The sequence below is a fragment of the Vicugna pacos genome, chromosome 3, assembly GCF_048564905.1.
Source record: "Vicugna pacos chromosome 3, VicPac4, whole genome shotgun sequence".
NCBI classification, from domain to species: Eukaryota; Metazoa; Chordata; class Mammalia; order Artiodactyla; family Camelidae; genus Vicugna; species Vicugna pacos.
In genome coordinates, this window is record NC_132989.1 from 112,474,467 (window position 1) to 112,494,930 (window position 20,464).

Genomic DNA, 20,464 nt, shown 5'->3' on the forward strand with positions numbered 1-20,464 from the left:
ATTTGTGTTATTGTTTTGCTGTTCCTGGTTCTATAGCCTCTATTAAAACAATGTGAATAAATACTCAAGAGTTTTGAGGTGGGGTTCTGAACAGTTAGTCTGAGATAAACTTCTAGTCCCAGCTAATCTTTGAGGCAGTTAGTTAACATTTTTAAATTTGAGACGATTTAGAAAATAAAATGCCTTCCTTATTGGGTCAATGTGAAAACAAAAAAAGTTAATGCATGTAAAGCATTTAGTGGAGTATGATACAGGGTAAGTAAATATTTAAAATATTGACTGCCATTATTATGGGCTATGTCATAAATAAAATTTATTCCAAAGTAGGTATGGGCATAAAAATCACTAGTAGAAAATTTTCAAAATACACATCAGGGCCCCATTACCTATAAATTTTTATTCAGTCCCTCTGGGTTATGTACCAGGCATTAAAAAAACTTCTAGAGATTATAGGTAAGAGTCACCAGTATAGTAGTATCATAAATTTTGCATCAAACCTAATGGATTCTAACATCATCTTAAACTACCAAGAAACACGGCCTTCTTTATTTCATGGAGTCCTGCCGTTTAGTTGATTAAGTAAACTCTGATCAACATGTTTTATTTGGATATCAAGGGATTTGGCTAGAACAAAGCAGGTGGAATCCTACAGATTGAAGGAGTTGGTCGGAAAGAGGTGTTTTGTTTTATTTCACTGCAATTATTCCGGAAAGATGCCTATGATTCCGCTTCGGGGCGCTGATTCCTGTCATCTGCTGTCTTGCTAGGTGACCAGGCTGACATCGTGGTTGTTTAAAACATTAATCTGTCAGTTTTGTAAACTTTCGCAGACAGCTCTTTGCCATAGTTTTTGACTTGTCGATGAGGTTTACATAGCTTTACAGTTGACATTGATTTGTTCCATTCTGTCTCCACATCATGGCTTGTTCTTCCCCGATTTGTCGGATGCTTTGCTATAGGCGTCCTATTATTACCCTGTCACCTGTGCCACCTTCCCTTCAGATTTGGCTTCACACCTGTCTCAGTGGGATGAAATTAACATCGCCAAGAGTGTGTGGCTATGAAGTCAACTCATTCATGTGAAATGGGAATTAAAAGTGATGCGAGAAGAAAGGTCACCCAGGATCCCTTGATAGTACGAATCCTTGATGGATGCAGAGATAAAAGAATCAAGTAGCAAAAACTCATCTCCACGGTGCAAAACTAGTCTCTCATCTTTCCTGCAGAGATTCAAACTAGAGGACAGAGAACAAGTCCTGGACTCTGATCCTCTCCCAGGTAGAGGAACGTCTGAGGACAACATTTATACAATGACAATGACAATAAATCGTTTTCTAATATAGTATTTCAAACACTTGAACATTCATTTTGCTCCACTATTGCAAGCAGAGCCACTAAGTCAGATTCTCTAAAATCATTGACTCTTAGAGCCTGAAGAGAAATAGCAGTGATCTTCCATCATCTCCTTTTACATAGAACGAAGGTGATTGTGTTGATATTGGTGTTTTTTTTTTTAATTTTTTTTATTGAGTTTTAGTTATTTTTAAATGTTGTGTCAAATTCCAGTGTAGAGCACAATTTTTCAGTTATACATGAACATACATATATTCATTGTCACATTTGTTTTTCGCTGTGAGCTACCACAAGATCTTGTATATATTTCCCTGTGCTATACAGTATAATCTTATTTATCTATTCTACAATTTTGAAATCTCAGTCTATCCCTTCCCACCCCCTGCCCCCTTGGCAACCACAAGTTTGTATTCTATGTCTATGAGTCTGTTTCTGTTTTGTATTTATGTTCTTTTGTTTTAGATTCCACATATGAGTGATCTCATATGATTTTTTTTCTTTCTCTTTTTGGCTTACTTCACTTAGAATGACATTCTCCAGGGTCATCCATGTTGCTGAAAATGGCATTATATTGTCAGTTTTCACGGCTGAATAGTATTCCATTGTATAAATATACCACTTCTTTATCCAGTCATCTGTTGATGGACATTTAGGCTATTTTCATGTCTTGGCTATTGTAAATAGTGCTGCTATGAACGTTGGGGTGCAAGTGTCTTTTTGAAGTAAGGTTCCTTCTGGATATATGCCCAGGAGCGGAATTCCTGGGTCATATGGTAAGTCTATTCCTAGTCTTTCGAGGAATCTCCATACTGTTTTCCACAGTGACTGCACCAAACTGCATTCCCACTAGCAGTGTAGGAGGGTTCCCTTTTATCCACAGCCTCTCCAGTGTTTGTCATTTGTGGACTTTTGAATGATGGCCATTCTGACTGGTGTGAGGTGATGCCTCATTGTAGTTTTGATTTGCATTTCTCTGATAGTGATTGCACATTTTTTCATGTGCTATTGATCATTTGTATTTCTTCCTTGGAGAATTGCTTGTTTAGGTCTTCTGCCCATTTTTGGGTTTGGGTTGTTTATTTTTTTTCTTATGTCGTATGAGCTGCTTATATATTCTGGATATCAAGCCTTTGTTGGTTTCATCGTTTGCAAAAATTTTCTCCCATTCTGTAGATTGTCATTTTGTTTTACTAATGGTTTCCTTTGCTGTCCAGAAACTTGTAAGTTTCATTAGGTTCCATTTGTTTATTCTTGCTTTTATTTCTATTGCTTGGATAGACTGCCCTAGGAGAACATTTTTGAGATGTATGTGAGATAATGTTTTACCTATATTTTCTTCTAGGAGATTTATTGTATCTTGTCTTATGTTTAAGTCTGATATATTTTAAGTTGATCCATTTTGAGTTTATTTTTGTGTATGGTGTAAGGGAGTGTTCTAGCTTCATTGATTTACATGCTGCTGTCCAGTTTTCCCAACGCCATTTGTTTAAGAGACTGTCTTTATTCCGTTGTAAGTTCTTGCTTCCTTTGTTGAAGATTAGTTGACTGAAAGTTTGTGGGTTCATTTCTGGACTCTCTATTCTGTTCCATTGGTCTATATGTCTGTTTTTGTACCAATACCATGTTGTTTTGATGACTGTAGCTCTATAGTATTGTCTGAAGTCTGGGAGAGTTATTCTCCAGTCTCTTTCTTTTTCTTCAGTAATGCTTTGGCAATTCTAGGTCTTTTGTGGTTCCATATAAATTTTATTATGAGTTGTTCTATTTCTGTGACATTGCTGCTTCTAAAAACTAGATCTTATCTGCGGATAAGATGGGCAGGATATAGGGGAAGTGAAATATGGAGGCTGTAGTGAGCCTCTGGATGAAATGGGCAATGTGCTGAGACTCCAGCAGGAGACAGGGAGATATTAGGCCATGGACAGTCTTAGACGGGGAGGATGGAAGAAGTCAGGGGAAAGCAGAGGTATTTACTGAGCGAAGGGCTCATTAGACAGGCCAAGGGACCATCAAATGAAGCCCACAGAAGACACAGAAATAGCACACACAGGCAGAGCATCAGTCCCCTAGAAGTCTGAGTCATTAACAAGATGGCCCCATACAGTCCCCAAGCCTGGAGAATGGTTGCTGTCTTTATTACTGACCCAGGAATTTGCGCAAAATAAAACTAGGTATGGACCCAAATTGAAGAAATAGAGGCTGCAGCAGGAAAGTTGACTGAATCTTGAACTGTCAGATTTCAGCCTTTTAGTGTTCTCACAGGACTAGCACCTTGAACAGGACCAGCACCCTCTGTTGCTCACTAATAGGTTTTCCTTTCTCACCTAACTTGATTCGACAGGCGGAGCAAGTTTTCCTCAAGGGCTCTTTGAAGAGAACCCTGGAGCCGCCACTGCGGTGATTCCTCCTATCCGATCTCACGCCCCTTTCTGCACCTCACCCTCGTGCTCACCATCGTTTCATTATCAAACGCGAGGGCTTAGCACAGGACCGCGGTTGTGTGTCTGGGGGGGTGCTGACACCCTCAGTGCTCTTTCTCCGACCGGAGGGGAGCAACCTCGATGTCCGAGCACGTACTGTCCACACAGCCCGTCTCGGGATATGTTTCGGGTCCCCCTTCCCACTGTGGCCGGCTGGCTTGTGCACTTTGAATCTTGAGTCCTGGGGTTCCAGTGACCAGCTCTATGTGGTAGGAAACGTCTATCTCACACCATCCAGCATCTCATCCATCCTCTCCATTCTCCACTTCAGTCTCTTTTCCATTTTCTTGTATGAGTGAAATCATGGCAAATCTAGTTTTACTTAATTCTCTGTTCAATCTAAATTTTCCCACTTTCTCAAACCTAGCGTGTGTGGTCCCAACTGATGCCGTGCCACAAGGTTAAATAAAATATTTATTGAAGGAATTAATGAAGCTATGAGTACATGTGTTTTGATTTCAGTTTTCATACTGAGTGAGCTAAGCCCCCTCAAGGGACTTTAGATGTTTTTAATCTACTTAAAAATGTTTAATAAATTCCACTTAATTAAGTCAAATTAATTATTAATTTAGACTCTTTAAGAAAATGTTATCAAACTATATGATAATTTTTCTTATAATAATCCTAATATATTATGTGACTCAACAATGTGCTATTCTAAGGGTGAAAATCATTTACATCTGACTCTTCGTAACGTTTAATGAATTTTGGTATCATCCATCCACTACTTCTGTACATTTCTATGATCTCTAAACAAGGTAATTGCCACCAAGTATGGAGGGTTAGGTTCTCTGACACCACTTGCTTTTTCTTAAAACTTTACCATAGGATGCCCTCTCTAAACCACTCACTGTTCTTATGGAATCCCAATTTCTCTGGACAGTTTCTAAATCACATTTTTGTGTTCTTCTTGGTTTTTTTGAACAATTTTATTTAGTATAATTGTTGTACAAAAAAAAAACCCCAACCCTGCCTATATTTAATGTATACAATTTGATGAGTCTGGACACATACATACACCCAGGATTCTATCACCACAATCAAAGTAATATACATACAAGCATAATCATCTGCTCCAAAAGTTTCCCTGTGTCCCTTTGCCTCTTTTTTTCCCCTTTGGTGATAGGAAAACTTAATATGAAATATACCCTCTTAAGAAAAATTCACACGTACAGCACTATTGGTAAATACAGGCACTGTGTTATACCGCAGATCTCAAGACTTCTTCATCTTGTAAATAACTGAAACTTTATACCCTTGAACTACGACTCCGCCCTTTACCCACTCCCTGTCCCCTGGCAACCGCCATTCTCTTTTCTGCTTCTAGAGGTTTGACAATTTTAGATACTGTTAAATAAGCAGAATTGCAATTTTTGTCTTACTGTAACTGACTTATTTCACTTAGCATAACGTCTTCCAGGTCCATCCGTGTTGTCGCAAATAGTTCAGTTTTTTCCTTTTCTAAGGCTGAGTCATATTTCATGGTGTATGCCATAGGTTCTTTATCCAGTTGTTTAATTTTGTACATATCTTGGCTATTGTGAATTATGCTGCAGTGAGCATGGGAGTGTAGATACCTCCTCTAGATTCTGACTTCGGTTCTTCTGGACGTATACCCAGGCGTGGGATTACCAGATCATATAGTAGTTCTATTTTTAACTTTTTAAGGAACCTCCGTACTGGTTTACATAGTGGCTGCACCATTTTACATTTCCATCAACAGTGTACAATTTCTCCACATCCTCGCTAATACTTGCTATCTTTTGCTCTTTTAATAATAACCATCCTAAGAGGTATTTAGGTGAGACCAGGTTGCCGTTTGGTTTTGCATTTCCTTGATAATTAGTGGTGTTGAGCACCTTTTTTATATACTTGTTGGCCATTTATATGCCTTCTTTGGAGAAATGTCTATTCAAGTACTTTACCACTTTTAATTGATTTCTTTTTGTTTTTTCACTTTTGAGTTATACGAGTTCCATATCTGTTTTAGAAATTAACCCCTTTGAATATTTTCTTCCACTCCATAGGTTGCCTTTTCGCTCTGTTGGCTGTTTCCTTTGCTGAAAGGAAAGGAAGCTTTTTAGTCTGATGTAGTCCTACTTGTCTGTCTTTCCTTGTGTTTCCTGTATTTTTGGTGTCATATCACTTTTTATATCATCAGTAATTTATAGCATCACTTCACTGAAACTGTCCAGGGGAAGCTATATTAGTGGTCTTCTGCCTCATGATCATTCTTGTATTTATCTTGCTGGCTTCTCTTGTTCTTTCTATCCTCCAATCCAGATAACCTTCAAAGATATTTCTTCACTCTTCTTCTCATCTCTCTTTATAGTCTCATATTCACTGAATTAATTTAATAGCACATATTCACTTACAACCAGTACTACAAATTTCACTAAATGTATCTCCATCGTTTTATTTTTCTGACTGATTTCTTGGGTACCCAGCTGGCCTTATTAGCGACATCCCTTCCTTGAATGCCCTTTCATCCCAAAGTGTCTAAGATGCTCAGGAATTATTCAGTCCTGAGAGGTCTGTTCTCCCTGCAAACATCAAAGTGAGAAATGGGCAAGGTTCTCTCTCTACTCAAACCACAGTTTAAGTGTCTCCCTTTGGAATACTCTCAGTTGCAGCTTCTCTATTTCCCAATTCTAAGGTCAGTTTCAATTCCAAGCATAAGACCAGCTTAGGTCCTTTGAGTTCCCAGCCCCAGTGATGTGCTGCGGCAAAAACAGCCCTCCCTATGAGTCCTAGGCCCTTGGGTTGAGGTAAGGTAAAAATGACTATAACAGGAGTGACAGTGCACTAAGGCATTTCAGAACCCCATCCTTAGAGTTCATACAAGTAAAAATCATTTAAATGATGAGTCTTAATATGAATGTTAATGAACTTCATAGTTTGCGCTGACATCAGATGTCTCTACATTACTGGATTGCTGTGGGCTCTGGAGCAAAAAAATCGACAGTACTGGGAATAGTTAGTCCATCTAATATTAGTGCCTTCAGCATTTCCATCCTTATGTCCAGATCGCCTAAAACATCATCCTTGATCTCATTCTCTCTTCTACTTTGAAGGAAGAGTTTCTTCCCTGGCCAAGGCCAATCCTTTCAGTGTAATTACCTTAACATTTTTGTAAAGTAAGGGAAAAAAAAAACAGAACTGAAGAAATAGCAGTTTTATGGTGTTTATGCAAGGCAACATGTGTAAAGCACTTAGTGTGGATGCATTTATTTAATAGATATTTATTGAGCACCTACTGTGTGCCAGGAGTGTTCTAGAAACCAGTGACAACCCAGCAGGATTGTTTCCTCCTTACATGCTGTCCTAGTAGTTACACACTCAGTAGTAAGTGCTCAATAAATATTTCTGCCTCCAACTTTATTCTTGTGTTTTGTGTTATTTTATTAATAAACTATAGGTTATTAGATGCAAAGGACAAACATTCTTGCTCCTTGACATTTACTGTGTACTCCTTAGCAAAGCTTAGAGGGAACATTCACTTAATTAATTGCTTGTGTCATATATGTGATGACTAAGTAAACATTTATTGAATGGACATTTTAAAAACACATTGATTCAGCTTCCTTTATAAAGAAATGCTGATTCAATTAAAAACTCATTGTGCAAACAAAAGAAACAAGTAACCCAAATTAGCTTCTATTTTTGATACTATAATAGTAAACAAAATTAAAGGAAACAGATGAAAACTTAAGTACTTCGCTCTTTAGTAGTACATTTAGTATGAATTTTTAAATACAGTGGAAAATAAGTATTTACAAATCTAGCTTGGGGGAGAAATAGCTAATTCTTACAAACCTTTCAGCTTTCAGCTAAGAGAGGAACGATGCCCAGAAATACCTTCCCACCTGAAACAATAACAGTGACAAAAAAATAAATATAAAAATAGGAAATAGCAGTTTTGTAGACATGCGAGGTGGCAGCAAAAAACACCTGAATTCCGGAAGATCAAGTCGTCTTCTTGATGTGGTTGCTGATGACGGTGCAGGTTGGCGGAAGCAGTCCCACAAATGGAACCTTCTCAGACCAGTTACAGAAAATGTAACCGAGCAGGACTCTGTGGGGCTTTCCCAGGACAGACCCTTCCCCGTATCCTCTGCTGTAGCCCCTCTCCGAAGTACCCAGATCAGAGGATCTGGTGCAAACTTCCCGAGCTGTTTTACAGATGCTAAAACCACCGCTGAATGGACGAAATTAACTCCTTGACGATCATGAGCCCCCAGACCTACTGGCGCCTAAGGATTGGTCACGTTACCTGCCCTATGATCTCACCATCAACCAGTCAGAGAACTGTGCACAAGCTGATCACGTACCCAGCGACACGCTGCCCTCCCTCACCTGCTCTTTAAAAATGCCTTGCTGAAACCCTCTGGGAGCTGGGGGTCTCAGAGCACAAGCCACCCGTCCCCCTTGGACTGGTGCCTTTACAATAAATGCTGCACTTTCCTCCACCCCAAAACAAACAAAAAACAGCAAGAACGATGACAGCAGAAGAACTTCAGGCGATGAAGGACAGTGATTCTAATGAGATACAAAGCAGGTGCGGTGAGCCCTACGGCTGCCCCAGCTTGCCGCCCTGAGAGAGTCTCCCCAGCACAGTGGAGAAGGGAGGACCCAGGCAGAGCCCAGAGCACTCCCTGAGATGGAGACAGCGCTGAGAGTCCGGGAGGTAAAGGAGGCTGGAATTTGCAGGGCAAAAAAGAAGAAAGGTGATTGCTGCTCAGAAGGCGAACCCTTGAGAGCTGCAGAGGGTCCCCTTCGACTGTTCAGCAGAGAACTGAGCAGCCCGTGTATATCAGGAGACTGCCAGGGAGCAGTGAAAGATCTCTCGGGAAGGATGGGAGGAAACAGTCCCTGGTGCTCACGCCAGCGCCAAGGATATGTGTTTGCATCCCCTCAGCCAAGCTGGGAAACGCCGTAATTCCTGAGACCTGGCGTAGAGCACTCGTAAGCTCTATAAAACTGATGTGAAGGAAATGTGAAGCCAGAGCCTTCAGCAAGCGCACCCCAGGGCAGCGTCTGTCCTAGCAGGAGCCCAAGAAGGTTCTTATGTCCTGACTTGGATTGCTTCACCGTCTCGCCATACTGGACTGCTGGTAACATATGCAAACATGCAGCGAATTAAACTAATTCGGATAATACAAACAATGAATTTCTACTTACCTATGAGGAGTTCTGTATAATCTGTAACTATTAATGTTTTTAAGGCATTATCAACTCAAAGGTATGAGCTGGTTTCCTGTTACGCAGACATATTTGAGATAAAATATACCGACATACCTTGTTTTATGGTGCTTCACACACAGATACTGCATTTTTTACAAATTGAAGGTCTGGGGTAACCCTGCATTGAGCAAGTCTATTGGCGCCATTTTTCCAACATCATTTACTGTGTCATGTCTCTGTGTCATATTTTGGTAATTCTCACAATATTTCAGACTTTTTCACTATTATTATATTTGTTAAGGTGATCTGTATTCAGTGATCTTTGACGTTAACTATTGCAAAAAGATTATGACTTGGTGAAGGCTCAGATGATGGTTAATATTTTAGCAATGAAGATTTATAAATTAAGATATGTACTTTTTTTAGACATAAGGTTATTGAACACTTAACAGACTACAGTCTAGTGTAAACATAACTTTTGTATGAACTGGGAAAACAAAACCTTGTGGAACTCACTTCTCTGTGATGATGCCCGTATTATGATGGTCTGGAACCAAGCCTGCAGTGTCTCTGAGGCATGCTTGTGTATTATAAAGGCTGGAAAAGAACATCTTCTAGAACTTGCATGTGTTTATGGAAAGGAACTCCCCCAGAAAAGCAGCAGAACTTTCAGGGAGAAGGAGAGGTTAGATACACAAGATGCAGTCAGCAGAGATCTTAGTATTCATTGCTTCCAAATAATCCTTGCTGCCCTTCATAGAGGAGAAGAAAAACTTAAGCTTCAACAATATGTTTCACCATAAAGGGAAAAGCTGAGCTCTCATTTGTACAGTGTCCCTTGCTGAGATCCCTGAAATAATGTCAACATAAAAATCTGCCCTTTGGAAAAAAGCAAGGGTGTTTTTCACATATGCAGAGGCTGCCACTACTTTTTAAAGATCTCACCCTGGAACATCACAGGGTAGCAAATAAAATAAACTCATCTTTTCTGGGAAGACATATCCCTGTGATGTAATAATTATTTTGTGATGTATGTAAGTCAAATCATTCTGCTGTGCACCTTAAACTTTATACAGTGCTGTGTATCAACTGTATCTCCCAAGTTACCCCCACACTATTTTTACAGCTTTCTTAGAGGTCTTCCCATCTCCAAAACACAACTGTGCAAATCATTCATTTTTAAAAGAAGTTAGCTGTGATATTGTAAAAACTTTTTCTTAATTTTTTAGTTAAAATACATGATTTACTATAATTATGTCTGTTAAAAAAAACTTAAGTGTATAGAAAAATAAAATGTAAAGATTAAAAAATAGTACAGAAGTCCCTGTGGTTGGAACAGCTAAGGTCCTTGGCATACTAATTGAATCTTATTTTTTATTAAAGTTAATCCTTTAGCAGTGGATTTTTGGTAGCTTTGTAGAAGCGTTCTTCGTTGGTCCAGTTGGCTGTTTTTTAAGTGACAAGTGAAATATAGTGGTTATTCTCTTTGTAATTAGACTGTATGGAATCAGTGTCCTTGTTCTGCTGGAACTTAAAGCATGAAAAATGTAGGTTTAAAGCATTATTTTCTTCAAGCTACAATATATAAATAATTTAAATACCAAATTAGTGTATAAAAGCAGCTAGATGGCCAGGAGCGACTTAAACACATGCTCCAAGTCACATAAACGTAGTTTACTAAGCCTTTCACTTTTGGTGACAGGAGTATTGATCTCTGTTGAGTGCTGGCCATTTGCCAAACATAACACAGGCTTATTCTTCTTGGTGTCTCATTTAATCCTCACCTCAACCTAATGAGTATTGTAAACCCATTTTGCAGGTACTGAAACTGATCCTTAGAAAGACTGAATAACTTATCAGGTCCCAGGACTATGATGAGAACTCAGGTCTGTCTGAAAGTCTCAGCCATGAGTTCACATCAGCAACCTCTGCTTCTCAAATCTGACGTCTTGAGAAATCCTGTTTTTCCCCTGGGCCATCCTGTCTTTTTGGTCTGAATTCCACTTTCCGTATAGCTGGGAGAATTAATCTTTTTGGTGGTTTTGTTTCAGGAATTACAGTTTGAAAGGCTGACCCGAGAGCTGGAGGCAGAACGCCAGATCGTCGCCAGCCAGCTGGAGCGATGCAAGCTCGGATCGGAGACCGGCAGCATGAGCAGCGTCAGGTACTGGGCGCGCTGCTCCTCGGGGCTGGGCTTTCTCAGGCTGGGCTTCCTCGTGCAGTGGAAGTAAATGGTGCTGTTTATCTTCTCCTGACAAACCTGGCAGTGGAGCTGGAACATTCAGTCAGATGTTGGGAAGGAACTGTAACCGACCTGATTTAAGATGTTCAGAAGGTGTCTGAAATGGCCTGATTTGTACTGGAGACACCTTTCACAAAATGTATGCCTGCCCTGAATACAAATTATGCATAATTTTACACAAAACGGAAGCTTTGCATTTAGTCAGCTTCCTGGAGATGAGGAGATGCCATGTCAGTCTCTCAGTTTGGTTCTTTTTTCTAAATGATCCAGAGTTGCAGATTCTGGAAATGAAAGAGTTTGACGTTTTGACATTTACTTGCATTGTTTGCTAATATCTGATGCTACATTATAAAATTGCTCCTCAAATACCAGCCACACGTGCAGTTTCCGTGTGTGAAGACATTTCAAATCCATACGTAGAATGATTATTCAGTTAAGGCTTGACTTGAGATTATGAAGTATTTAAAAACAAAACTTAATCACTTGACCAAAAAATAAGTTATCTGCCTAAAGACCATGTTTTCATTTGTAAAAATATAAGTGTGTATGAGTATGAGTGTGAGTGTGGAAGAAACATAAAGCTCTATGAGACAATTTTTATTTCTCAAAGATGCATTGGAATTTCCTGTCATTTTGTTCTGTAATGTGTTTGACATTGTGCATTTTTAAGGAACAATGATTGCTGTGGCAAATAAACTCCCATGTTATAGTGGCTTGACACAAGAGCGATTTGTTTCTCATTCATGCAACAGATAGAAGAGGTGGATGCTGGTCAGGGGGCTGCTTCCCTGCTGCCCTTCCATGCAGTAATTAATGACCCAGCTTCTCTCTTGAGAGCCCTGCCATCCCCTATGGCCTCATCATCAATTGCATCATCAATTACATCACTGCAGCCATAGTCCATTGGTGAAATGTAGTCACATGCCCTCCCATAGATGGAAGTGGGGCAGGGATTCCTAGTCTTGAGGTCTGTAGTCACTCTGCCCAGGAAGCGGGGACATGAGTTTGGTACTCTCTAACCAACTGCTGCCACAAAATAATTAAAAAATCCTTGTATCCATTGCTCTAAGATATTTTATTGCTGTGGGATTAATTTGTAGTTGGAATGTTTCTAGTGGAGCCACCTGCCATTCGTCTTTTAACATGGTTCTTTACATCGTCCAATGGTGATAACCTTTAAATGGGAATCATTGCGCCTCTTGTGAGTCTAAATTTCTTGGATGGAATAGCATTTTCAATTGTAAAGCCTTATTTTAGGTACACAAAAGTGTATCTGCTTCTGCATCCAAGTACCCAGGCTATACATAGTTGCAAATAGGTACATTGTGATCTCTTAAATGCATCATAGGCTTGTCTGAACACCCAAATTAACTAGAGCAGGATGGACAAGAAAAAGGCAAAATGAATTATGTCTACTTGAAATTGTTATCAGAAGGTTCTGGTTGAAGGTGATGAGACTAATGTATAGAGAAAATAGTATTTATAAGTGTGTATTCGATTTTGTACATGTGGTTGTTCATATTTGAAGAGCTTTTTTTAATCGTGAACATCACCTAAGAAGCGAAGTCTGTAAGGTTTTTTAGGTCCATAAACACTGTTGAATTTAGAACTATAGTATTTTGCTTTGAAACCCATTGTTTCCCTGTTGGTCAGATTACGTTTTCAATTCATATTCCTAATCTTTCTGGGTGATACTTTTGCATACTCTACATCTTTTGTTTTGTTTCACCCACCTCCGGCTCTTGGTAACAGCACGTCTAGGGGACCATTCTATATCCTGTGCCTCAGTTCGCAACTTCTGATTGGATCAGAGATGGATATCTAACCCAAGGGTGATTCATCCAGTGACTGGCCTGCAAGAAATTAGTTTTGTACTCTTGGGAATGTGAAATAAGTGCCCCAAATCTGTGACATCCAATGGTGGGTGCTAGGAGATGGTGGCCATGTGGATTGGGTGCTGGTGGAGGACTCTGTGGTGACAGAGGGCAGTCCAATAGAGAGAGACTCTGTGATTCCTGAAAGTCAGAGACCAGTATAGTTGTCACTAGGTCTGGCTGCATTTAGATGTTGCATCTATGAGATTACCTTTGGAATTCTTAAAATTTGAGTTGATTTCTTTTCTTAGGTCCAGTGTTTCATGAATAGAACACATCTGTTAACTACCAAATTCGACAGGAAAATTATCCCATGTCAACTTCTGATTATTTACACTATATTTTGTATTCCTAGCTCACAGCCCATGATACATAATCAATAATTCTGTATTAAATATATATTAAATACAGTCCTGAGTGTGGATGACTGCCTAATTATTTCCCTTTTCCATGTAGCTGTATAATATGTCTTGCATCAAGCTTCATTACTTTGTATTTTGGAAGTATTGAATGTATGAATCTACAGTTGAATAATACAAGCGATTTACTGATATTTCACTGCAGAAAATCCTGATACATGACTTCCACTGTTCTTTTTTTTGTCATAACCTAGTTGTTTGCTCAGCTTCAGAAATGCACGTTTGGAAATTCAAGTCTATATCAAGGGTGATAGACTAACCTAGTTAGCACATGAAAAGGGGGTATTTAAAAATTAAAAGAAAAAATAGAAATGTAAACAATTTTTGAAAAAGGAGAACAGATAAAGAGTGATGATTTAGATGTCGTTTCGTACTTCTTAAGGAGAGGTGAGAGAGTTTCCTAGAGGACATGAAACAAAATAAAATATTTTTCAGTTTTTTTTATATAAATGATAAAAATGACTAATAGATGTAATTTGGCTTTCCTCTGCCTTTATTGGCATTAGGAAATTGCTCCTGTTTCCTGGAGTTACATTGACAGTTTAAAGTTAATAAAAAGATATTACTAGTATGCATTTGTAACAGCCAGATTTATCATAGTCAATCAAATCATAAGAGAGGATGCTGAGAATTTGGAGAAGGGAGAATCTGGAGATATCTATTATTGTAGCGTATCAGCTTCTGCGTCCACGTATCTAGGGGAAAAGTAGCTGCACATAGGAACACTGTGATCTCTTAAACCCTTCACAGACTTTTCTAAGCATCCAAATTCATTATCGTAGCTTGCAGAATTCAGATCAGTTAGTGGCTGTCTAAATGCTAATGTCAGTCCTCTAGAATAGAATTATCGGTGCTTCTTACTGCAGCTACACTTTCACTGTGTGCCTTCTCACCTTCCTATCTTGACTGTCCGCACTGATTTCAGGTCAAACCTTTCCAAGCTCTTGGGTCCGTCTCCCTCCTACAACTAGAGAGTTTGGTTCCATACCTTCCGCCTGATTCCTCAGAACCATCCAGGCCTGAGTCAGGAAGATTATTGGTATAGAAGAGGCCCCTTATTTAGGCCATGGCCACACCCCTCTTGCTGACAGCCCACGTCCGCCCTCTGGCCAGGTGCCTACTAATGGGGTCACATCCGTTCCTCGGGCGAAGACCTGTCAAGGAGGTCTCGGTCTGGCAGCCCTGGGAGTTACCCGGTCCTCTCCCAGACTAGGCTCTTCTAAGTCCCACAGGACCTGCCTGTGCCCATGCCCTTGTCATATTCCCCACAGACCCCTCGAACAGCATCCTGCCTCATCTTTTGCCTACGTTCTGCCCAAACCCATCCTCCACCTGTGTGGGCTTCGGCTGCGTGCCACATAAATCAGAAACGTGTCTGCGAAGGACCCATTCCCTCCTCTGCAATTCCATCAATACGCTACTCTTTCCCGTCTCACATGGTCATGGGCATGCGGCCCCTTCCATCTAGACTATCCTCCCCTTTCTTCTGGTCACCTCCCCCTATGGATCCAGCTGCCCCGCTCAGGGCTCACATTCTTCTGATTGTCTTCTTGATCTGTTCAAATTGGTCCAGGTGTCCTCCCTTCCTGGGGAGTACTTAGAACTTAACAGAGTTTTGGGGATGGGACTCTACTGACCCTTCTAGAAGTTCCTTGCCACAGGAGGTTTTAACCTTCAGTCAAAGGACATTGGGGATTTTCTCAGGTGCTACTGAAAGTTAAAGACAACAAAATAGATGTCTACTTATATCCTTGATCTTCATGGGCAACAGGAATATAATGAGAGAGAAATTGAATTCAAATAACAGCTGGACCTATCTTATGAACTCTTCCTAAAGGAGACCTGACTCTTGGAAGACATGATGATGATGATGATGATGATGATGATGATGATGATGATTTATGACAATGGTCTAAAGCTCAGAGACAAAGGATGTCAAAGATTCAAAGCTAGAGAGATTCGATACATGATAAATTCTTCTTTGGTGGCTTAAAGATGAAGCTAAAGATGTGGCTAGCAATGCATATAGCTTCTAGATACTGAGAGCAATCCCCAGCTGACAGCCAGCAAGGATCTCAGTCTTAGGACCAAAGGGAGTTTAATTCAGCTCACAAATAGTTGGAGTGAACTTGGGAGCACTTTATTCCCCGGAACCTCCAGAAAGGAGAGTAGCCCAGCAGAAACAATGACAGTAACCTTGTAGGACCCTGAACAGAGAACCCAAGCGTGCCACGCCTGAACGTGCCAAAACTTAGAAAACTGTTAGCTAAAAAAAACTGTATGTTGTTCTAAACTATTCTGTTGGTGGTAATTAGTTCTGCAGTAATGGAAAGTGAATACAGTGCTTTTCAACTGGTTGTATTTGATATATATTATAACAAGCTGAAAAGTTTTTAGAGGAAATAAATTTTACTCTGTGACCATCTGTATTCCATTTAAGAGTTTAATGTCTGTAGCCAATTTTATTTTTCATGCATCTTAAATGCATTCATTTGGATTCACATATTAAAATGATCTGTAACTTTGATTCTAAGAAATAGAGGGATCTGGATTTGGAGGGGGGTCGTTATTTACTATAGAGTAAGGACAACGGAAGGGGTCATCTTTAGCTTTGCCTTTTTTATGATATAGATACCCAAGACCTGATTGGAGTTATCTATATATTTAAAAAGACAAAATGTAATATATATATATATATAGAATTGCTTGCTCCACAGAAAAAGATGCCCTTTTCTTTCCACCAGATGAACTATTGAATTTCTTCCAAACAAGTTTCCTCAAAAGCCTGCCATATTTTAGAGAGTGGAATACAAGAGGAATTAATGTTATAAATGTTATCAAAGGTCATTCTCTTTATTAACTAACTTCTGTGAGCCCAGATGCCAACAGTTCTGTAAAAAGGGTTTGAAAATCTTTTCCATACCTACGAAGAAGTCCGGTTTATTTTTGAGAAAATGCTGACCTGGTTAAATTAGTAGTGAAGAAACTTAAGTGGTTAGGTACTTTTTGTCAGAATGAAATGTATTTATTTAAATACAGCGTAAGTCAGCATAATCAGTGAATTTTCTTAAGGAAATAAGTCATACACGAATATAATTGTTTCCCAGAGTAAGACATAGTGTGCATTTTTCATTATCCTTCAAGATATGATACTGAAATAAGTAGATAGTTACATTTATTCTTTTTAAATAAAGAAGGAAGAAATTTGCCAAAATATTTTAATTTGGAAACCAGACAATATTAAATGCTTACTTAAATTTTTTAAAATGAAGTTTTAAAAGTTATGTGGATAGATATTTCTACACATACACACATTCCTAAACAGTCATTTGGCCAAAGGTAAAAATCACTCAAAGTCATAAGATTCTAGATCCTTACCACCAGTGAATATGTATTTGTCATTGAAAGACAAAAAAGATAGCTTTAGAATAACTTTTAATTTTTAAGAACCTAATTTTTTCATTAGTGTAGTTTTTATTTCAAAAACATGAACTAAAGCTGCTGCCTCTTCCTCCCCTACACTGAGGCTTCATGAGCTTTCTCAGCCAGTAGACAGTTCCTACTGTGTCTCCTCGGTTTTGTCCCCTGGTCTCTAAGCCATTCCCCAAGGGCAGAGCCTTGGAGTATATGACGCAGCAGCGGCCAGCCCACGGTAACTGTTCGGTCAGTGCTGGTTGGATAAATGATGAATAAGTATACAATATTGCTCTTCTTTTCTCATTGCTATTTTTTAGCAAAATCACCAGTCTTACTAATCTATACATAGTTTCATCTTTATACATCCCAGAATCTATTATTTATATATATAATATATATTACATATCAAATGTTATATATTAGTCTGATCTTGCCTGATCAGGATATTACATTTCAGTATTCATTCTAGTCAGTTTCCATGTTAAAATCGTACCTTGGAATCCAGGGCCTGTTGGTTTGATGTACTCTGTGGTGTGGAACTGTGGCTGATCTAGTCTCATACTTTCACTCTGATCTTAAGATGGTGATAATAGTGGTAATAGTAGTAATAACAGCGATAGTTTTCACGATAATAATGGTAGTGTTTATGGAGCAGTTTTCATAGGCTGAGCGCAGTATTAATTGGTTTATACAGATCATGCCATTTACCCCCAGTTAACCCAATGAGTTAGTAAATCTTACTGGTATTTCATTTTGTAGATGAGAACACGGAGATTCAGAATGAGAAATTCACTTTCCCAGGGTCCAGCATTGATTTTTTTTTTGATTGGATTTGTAATTTTTTTTAATTTTTAAAATTTCCATTCACAGTTATTAAAAAAAATATTGGCTGTATTTGCTGTGTTATATAACATATCCTTGACTCTGTCTTACACCCAACACTTACATGCCCTGCCCCACCTCTATATTGCCCCCCCCCACTGGGAACCACTAGTTTGTACTCTATATCTTTGAGTCTACTTCTTTAATGTTATATTCACTAATTTGTCATATTTTTTAGACTCCGCATATAACGATATCATACCAGACATTGACTTTTGGACCCAGGCATCTTTACTCCCCAAGTATATATTTAAAATACCTTGCTATAATGCTGCTATTCAGTCTTAAATAGTGTCTTGAATTAGGTTGTAAATTACCATCTGAATGTCTCCAGTCCCTTTTCACCCTAAGGATACAAATATTTTTGGACTGATTTTCTGTTTCTTCCTTCTCCCTCCCCACCCCACAATGATTATAGCTATTTTGAAATTCTTCATCTGTTTCTGATTTTATTCTTACACAAATGAGGTAAAGAGTGTTAATAGAATATGATATCCTTGCTTTTAAATGCGTCCAGAGTAACTGTTTAGTATTCTCTTGCAAATTCCCGATGGACAAATTATAATTACTAATGCTTACATCTAAAATACTATTTATCACATCTCAGTTTGTTTGGGCTGCTATAAAAGAATGCCATAGACTGGGTGGCTTATAGACAACATAAAGTTTTCTCACATTTCTGGAGGCTGGGATGTCCATGGTCGAGGCACAAACAAATTCAGTGGTTGGTGAGAGCCTGCTTCTTGGTTCCTGGTCTTTGTGCTGTGTCTTCACATAGTGGAAGGGACAAGGGAAATCTTCAGAGTCTCCTTTATGAAGGCACTAATCCCTCCTCATGACGTCACCTCCCAAAGGCCTCCGCTCTCAGTCCCATCACATTAAGAATTAGATTTCACTGTATAACATGAATCTGGGGGGGCACAAACATTCATTCTACGCACAGTGAAACACATTGTTCTAGATTTCTGTGGGATAACAAATCGTCAACTGTCCTGAGGATTTTATGTAGGTCCCAAAAAAAGGTTGAATATTTAACTTATAATTATCTGATATATGTCTTAGGTCAACTACTATATCAACACTTTTGTATCAAATTTGAAGCCTAACTTCTTTCCAAAGTGATATATCAAAAAACTAACACTAATTTTACGTTTAAAAATAATTAATATACCAAATTTTATTTAGAGGTTTTACATTATAAAATAGATTGTTAAGGAGAACTAATTCTAATATGTTTTGAAATTTAATACTCCAATTGGTAGAAAACTGAAACTCTTCATAAGTTTAATTAGTCTGGAAGATTCTTCATGTTTTCTTTCATCCTTACAACATTTTTTTTTTAACTCATAGATTTGAAAGGTGAAGTTTGTAGCTTCGTAAACTGGAGCTAAATTTCGTCATTATGTTTTTATGGTATTGCCTAGCTTTGCTAATTTCTCTGAATTTCATTTTTCTCATCTGCACAAATGGTGATAATGCTCTTCAGTAATTTTGTAAAGGAATAGATGAGAAATGTAAGTAAAACATCTCACACACCATCTTGCGTACTGTGATGAGTGAATCGTATATATTTTTTGCTCTTGATGAACATACAGATAATCTTTTTGTTGAAATCTCCTTCCTAATTTTCCTACAAAAGATTATAAAATGGTTTCTCTCACCAGGGGCTAAAACGGCATACCAGGATGGCACCATATTTGCCTCTTTCATAACACAGACTAAACAATGGCACAGAAATTGACACGATGAAGTGGAAGAAAGCTTGAGTCAGTTTCCCCTTCATAGGGCACAGCTGAATGTGTCTCTGGATCCAGAGCTGGAGCTGGAGGTGGAACTTTTGATACCGTGTAGTTGTCAAAAGAAGAGCAATAAATAATGCAGGGATAACATACGAATGACAGGAAATGCTCAGTAAATTAAGGTATAGAAGCCAGTGACTCTTTGAATAGATGTTTTTCAGTCAGGGAGCTCAAAAGATGAATGCATTGACCAAAATGCTTGTTCACTAGTCTCCCTGGATGTCTAAACATGTACCTGGGATGAGAAGTAGGAGTGTCTGTTGATGAAGGCATTTGTGTGTCCTTCATGTCCATTCTGCTGTCGCTCAGATGCCAAGGGGCCGAAAGCTTTTACTAAGTTATTTAAATTTATGTTTATTTATGCTCATGACAGACGATTGGAAACCAGTGATATTTCAGCTGACCAAAAAACGCAATGAGCATTTGACCCAGTTAAGAAGAAAGAACTTCAGTGTCAACACTGGATGACAGTGGCTCCCTGAACACCGTGAACCGTGTGTGTTCAAATTATTAAGATGGAAAGACAATTGGGGCAGAGCAGGAAGATCCTGGTCTTGGCACCAAATACTCAAGCTGTGACTTGGGACAAATCATTTGGGTTTTCTGGGCCTCCGTTTCCTCACCTGCAAAATAGGAGACAGTGAGCACCTGGGTCTGTCCCAGCCCTCACTCTCCCACTCTGTGCTCTTCCTCTTATTCAGACCTTTCATGACAGGCCATGAGCCTGTGTGAATATTTTAATAAGGAGACATTACTTGAACTTGAATAACAGATCTAAGTAATTAAATAATAAGACTAGCAAGATGTTACCACA

At 38.9% G+C, this 20,464-nt stretch overlaps 1 protein-coding gene across 3 annotated transcripts in view; it reads left to right on the forward strand.

Moving 5' to 3' along the window:
- CTNND2 (catenin delta 2) overlaps window positions 1-20,464 on the forward strand; it is an 875,933-nt gene that overhangs the window by 303,082 nt on the left and 552,387 nt on the right. For all 3 annotated transcript variants that reach the window (XM_015251739.3, XM_072958848.1, XM_015251743.3), the window contains one exon: window positions 11,069-11,181. In XM_015251739.3, the coding sequence (XP_015107225.2) occupies window positions 11,069-11,181 (113 nt within the window). The remainder of the gene's footprint in view (window positions 1-11,068; window positions 11,182-20,464) is intronic.